At 36.8% G+C, this 5,971-nt stretch overlaps 1 protein-coding gene across 3 annotated transcripts in view; it reads right to left on the bottom strand.

The window, feature by feature from the left end:
* Nucleotides 1–596: 596 nt before the first annotated feature.
* tln1 (talin 1) overlaps nt 597–5,971 on the bottom strand; it is a 57,604-nt gene continuing 52,229 nt past the window's right edge. For 2 of the 3 annotated variants that reach the window (XM_040048661.1, XM_040048662.1), the window contains exons 56-57: nt 3,025–3,150; nt 905–2,618 (exon numbers count right to left, since the gene is read on the bottom strand). In XM_040048661.1, coding sequence (XP_039904595.1) covers nt 2,484–2,618; nt 3,025–3,150 — 261 coding nt within the window. In that variant the 3' untranslated portion in view covers nt 905–2,483. Of the gene's footprint in view, nt 607–904; nt 2,619–3,000; nt 3,151–5,971 lie in introns of those variants that run through there. The other variant, XM_040048663.1, reaches the window with a different exon arrangement.

Here is a 5,971-nt window from a genome sequence, read left to right as displayed (position 1 = left end):
CCACGCACTCCTCTTTTTCTCCCACTTTGGATCCGTACGATTCGTTGACCATGTTTAGGCACTGAAAGTTGTGCAGGCTGTCTGACGTGTGTGTTCAGTATGTGAGAATAAATCAAGACTATCCCCGACCACTGGGACATCAGCAAAGGTAACAGAGCAAATCACTGATCTAAAACGTTTAGAGATGAAAAAAGTAGTACCAATCCGAAAATTACCAATTAAAATATTAAAGGCGTTGAATTAAAACAAACAAACAAACAAAAAAAAACCCACAAGTGAATGGGTCATATGTGAAGATGTACATACTGAAAACATAAAAATCCAAAATTGAAAGTTAAAACACAAAGAGAGAAAGTCTATACCGCGTAAACAGAGGACACAGTTATAGTGTAAGACCGTAATAACATACCTACAATCTGGGAAAACTGGTAGCTAAACCAAAGCATTTATTTTTATTGAGTCTCCATTTCTACTTATCTGTATAAATGAGGAGGTCCTACTTTCAAATCAGAGTTGAGAAAGTCCCCACAAGGGCTTTGTAGTGCAGTGGGGTGTGATGATTTCAGTTAAAGTGAGACGATTTAACAATGTGTTAGTCCCTACAAGCTACAGGTTTGCGAGCTATACAATCACTACTGCTATTTAGAGGCAATAAGGTAACTAGTGAGACATGTGGCTAATATCCATTTAGTTCAGCTTTATTTACTTTGTAGTTTCAGTTCACAACAATTGTCTAAAGGTGGGTTGTATTGTAATGTAAAGAAGCCCTTTAAACAAGCACTGGGCAATGGTAGGGAGGATGAAGGGAAGAAGTTTTAACAGGAAAAGCAGATGTAGCATAAGCAGTCTCTGACTGGTTGAGGGTGAGGGGAAAGAATAAATAGAGAATATAGTTCCAAACACATTTTGTTTAAATATATTTATTGAAAATAATGCAAGCTGTGTTATAGATTCTCCACTGTGTAACATTGAGTTTTCACCTTTCAGGGACATGATATCTATGTTGGGACAAACAAACTGTTAAACAACAGATGTCAACATCTCTTTAAACACTGTCTTTATTGAATATAAATCACAGTTACAGTGTCCATCATCGGTACTATTGTGAATGAGCATTATAATTAGTCAAAATGTGCACAAAATTTTAAAAAGCCTTTGTATGTTATACTGCATACTGCTCTAGCTATCCTAAAAATAATATGCAAATAATATGCAAAAGAAAAAAAGGCCAACGCAAGGGCAGATTTTAATCATTATCTTATAATCTATTTTTGTGTTCATCCATATAAAATGCCAATATATACCTCAGATCATTTCCTTTTCAGTTATAGGAATTCTTTAGAAAAATCCCACAAATAACATATCATAGGAGCAAGTCAATAACCACTAAGAATCCAAATACAGTCAATTTAATGTCAAATATTCCTGTTGCAAATACACTTTCACTGTGTAATTGCAAAAATATATTCATAATTTTTCTCTACTAGATCCTCATCAAGCAAAAATCATGTTACATAGAAAGTACTAAAAACTTAGGATACAAGTATAAACTTACAGCTGATCCCATGTCCCTGGTACATAATACATAAAGGTATAAATTTAAAACACTTTATTTGTTTAAAGAAATCCTGACAGTGCTGGACTCTTTGCAACAATCTCAAATATTTAAAAATTAAATATATGGCTTCATAATTTGAACACAAATGAGTCCTCTAGTCTGATTTCTGGCTAAATACTGTAGATGGTTAAATCCAAAAACCCACACAGAAAAACATAGCAATGTACTGGAGGATATCCTTTTAACATATTCTGAAGGTTGTAAAAAAACACTATGATTTTTTCCACTGTATAATTATTTTATCCCAATTTAGATTTAAAATGTGTAATTTTATATATTAAGTTTAACCAGTACGTCAATTAACATATTGAATATCATTACTGTCATACAACCACAGATCTCTTTTTCACAATTAACTCCTATACATCAAGGCACTTTGTGTCTGTAAACACACACACACACGCATACCAGCACACACACGCACGCACACACGGCATATAAAATTTGCATAGATTCTGCATAATTGTCATGGAAGCATTAATTCTGCTTGCCTATATAAGATATCTATATCTAGGACAGTTAAGGCAAGTATAATTTAATGGCGTGACTGCCATTTTACACAGCATGTACACACAAAGATGAAAAAAAAAGAATTCAAAATAGAGAAAAATATACTGATAGGTGTGTAACCATATAATCAAAAGTACAGATACCTTAATCAGCGTTACGAACGTCATTGTTAACTTTTGAAACTAAATGTGAAACAGTTTGCTGTGGAATTGAAGTCAGATTGTTTAATGTTACAGTTATAGTTATATGTTATAGTTTTCTCCACTTAAAGATGAGCTGAGAACAGGTCCTTATCATTCCAAAGATGACTTCTGCTGACGACACTGCATGCTGCTACAGACGCACACTTATTCTCTCACTGTTCCTGGCCATCTTCCCGCAGTTCTGACGGGAGGAATTTGTACTGCTGCTGTCTGATCATGGCCAACTTCTTCCTGGCTTCCTCCAATTCCCTTTCTTTCCGTAGCATCTCCTCCTGAGCGGCAATGATCTACAACACAACACAATTGGTCAGCATGTCACCACACTTAAGTTCAGTTTCATGTGTGATTGTGAAACAAGTGTTTCTTAAGTCAGATGAACAGATCCCAATCCAGACCTCTGCACACTTAAGTCCTAACCCATACAAAAGATGTGAACTTGACCTTTCTTCCTATAAAACAGCGGTGCGTACAGCTGAGCCACATGCCCATCCTGGGTCAGTACTTCCAGTTTCCCTTTTTCTAATTCAGTCCTATCCTGCTGAGCTACCCAGCTGTTACACTTCACAGTCACACATACACATGAGACAGTGCTTTATCACGATTATAGAAATGTAACACAAATGAGTTTACAACACACAATGAGACTGAAGGCGAAGTTACATGTAGAACATGTGCTTTGGATCTCTAACTTACCTGAGCAATACCTCCCACCATCTTACTCTTGACCACCACAGCCTGGTCGTCTTGTTCTTCAAATGCTGCTTTTTGTGCTGCTTTCACCAGATTATCAGAGGCTCTTTTCACAGCATTTCCAGCAGCCTGCAGAAACACACACAAGATTTCAAGTCAAATCACAACTTAAAGGCTTTAAACTTGAGTAAAGATGGAAAACATTACAAAAGGAATGTATAAAAGACACTCAGTATGTCTAACCAATGGTCTATGATTTGAGTCTTTGAGGTGCATGTAGAACAGAGTCATCAACCTTTCTCTACTAAACAGCAACTCCTGGAAAGGCAGTAATGAGTCCAACTGGGCTCTGACAGAAAACCATAACAGTTGTTTTGTTCTTGACACAGGAGGAAAGCTATAAAAGGCAACAAGGATCAGTCCCAAACATCAGTCAAAGCCAAACAATTCTTATTGGGCAACTTGGCTCAATGAAGACAAGGTTTCTCCTTTTGAGGCTCAGTGGGCTGAATCAGCCAGTGGGCTGAGACGAGAAAAAAATAATTAAATAACAACACAGTAAATCTGTTTGAATCCAGGAACATCCACTTCCACACAGACAGAAAATTTCTCTTGGAGCCCTTTTCCCTCCCTGATTGTCTAAATATCATATATCATCATGTAGGCACAATGCATGAAACAAAATATTATGTCTATGAATTCTGTTACCTTAAGGAGAAGATTGAGGTGCAACACATGTCACTCCCAAACCTTAGCCTTAAAGACATGAAGATAAATCTCGAAATCTTTAAGGTACGTGGCCTGTGGCCTTGGCTAATGAGTTTGGTTGGAGGCATGCAGTTACAATTTCCACTGCACTTTCAGTACCTTCACACAGAGCCCACCTTTTGAAATTACATCCTCCCAAATGGGGAGCATAAGCATAGTAAGAAAACCAAAAAAAAAGAAAAAAGATTCTGTTCATCTGGACGTAACGTTTTCAGTGGGAGAAATGTTTCGGAATCATCCAAGTGACTTCTTCAGTCTCAGCTGATTGCAGGTTTCCCCAACCTTATAAACAGTACCTTTGGACAATAAATGAAACTAGCCCACTTAATGAACAATGGATTGTGAGGTCAGTTCCTTGATCATTAATATGCAAATTATCATGACCAATTGAGCAATCATGGTCAATTGAGCAATTATTGTATGCCTCCTCTGCAGGTCATGTAGTGCAAATGGACAATGGAAACGAGTGCTGTGGTGAAATGTTCGCAACTTTAACAGGCTGAGTGGCACTACAACAACAACACAAGCCAATAGAACAACGTCTCTCAATGTTACAGCCGTAAGCTATATTTGCTAGTGTAAAAACATGGCTACATTAGGCAGTTCCAAGTGCTTGATGTGCAGTTTGCATTGTGCTGATGTCCAAATGACAGAAAAACAAAGGTAAATTAAAAAGCACAACATTTAAGCCGAGTAACTATAGTACCTGAAACTAAAAATATATTTTTATTATTAACAAAGCTCATTTTTGTTCATCTAATTCTGAGGTGGTCAAGTTGGAACTTGCTTTCAAATTACAGAATCATTAGACACCTCTACATGGACTCACTGATCCATACTGCTAGGATCTACAGCAATGACATCGGAATGTCATTCGGACAGGAGAAGTGCTCTGTGATGCCAGAGGTAAAGCAGTCAAAACTGAGAAGACTGAACTACAAGAAGGCAACATTGCAGACAGCATCAATGGACATTATGCTGTGTGACTTTTTATTCGTTTGCTAACAGAAAATGTTATTGTGGCATATGATTGCGAGGATTCTTCTTATAAATTAATTAATATGAAATATTAGATTTTTGTAGGTGGTATAACATAAAATATTAACTGTTATTCCCAAACTACTGGCTGCAATAAAAAAAAGAGTTCAAAAATCCTTCTTTCCAGAAATATTCAAACATTTAATACAGAAACCATTAATATAGAATATAGCTAAGAGCAAATGGTTCTAGTGTAATCATAGATCAAGGCTAATATTTCCAGTTCTTAGTGCTATGTGTGGACTGGGTAGATTGTTTCCAGAGCTCTTGTAGACATAAATGTATGAGAATTACTGTGGTGGCAGCTGCAGGTCCAAAAGAGGAGGAGATAAGCCACTGCTGATTGGATCAGAGAATATGAGTTGGGCTGGCAGGCCGATGTGCTCACAGCTACACTCAAAGATAGTATTTTTGGGTGGATGAAGTGACAGGAAATACTTGTACTTTCTGTTATGTCTTGCAACTGCCGAGCATCAGTTACACCTAAAAGGTCATAACAACTCTTTTGAGCAGAGTTTGAGCAAGAAGAAAAAGGTTTTACATCTTTTTAAAGAATCACTAATTTTACACAAGGGTAAATTTGTTATACCAAACCTGTGAAAATGCTTTACTATCATTATATAACCAATTTCTGAGCCTTAAACACAGACTCTGCAGGAGCTTTGCCCATTCTGAAATTATATACCCAATGATGTCACAGAAAGAAATACATCTCTGAGCAGCATTTAATAAATACTGAAAGAAAGCAATATGCAAAGGGCATTCTTACTTGTGCCAAATATAGAGCATGCTAATCCTTGTTAGCAGCTGTACAAATCACGCAGCTCACCTGTAACCCTAAACTTTGAAATTCCAGCCTATTAATACACTATAATATACTGTGTGCTCTCTAAAAGCCTCAGCTGTTGCAGAATGACTAATGTTATTGTCCCTTCAGTAGAACTGTAGTGTTGGAATCATAAGTAGAGATGGCGAGCACACATCTCACGGTGAATTTGCCCATGTCAGATCTAATTTTGGACCTAACTCTTTGCTTTTCAGTCTTGAGAAAATGGCTCAAGCTAAAACAAACTCAATACAAACAATTCAGTGATATCCTTGTAAATATGTAGATCACTACATAGCTATTTATCTTAAAATTGAT

This window comes from Simochromis diagramma, unplaced genomic scaffold (assembly GCF_900408965.1).
Source record: "Simochromis diagramma unplaced genomic scaffold, fSimDia1.1 OVJJ01000683.1, whole genome shotgun sequence".
Taxonomy (NCBI): Eukaryota; Metazoa; Chordata; class Actinopteri; order Cichliformes; family Cichlidae; genus Simochromis; species Simochromis diagramma.
This window is presented reverse-complemented; position numbering and strand designations above follow the sequence as displayed.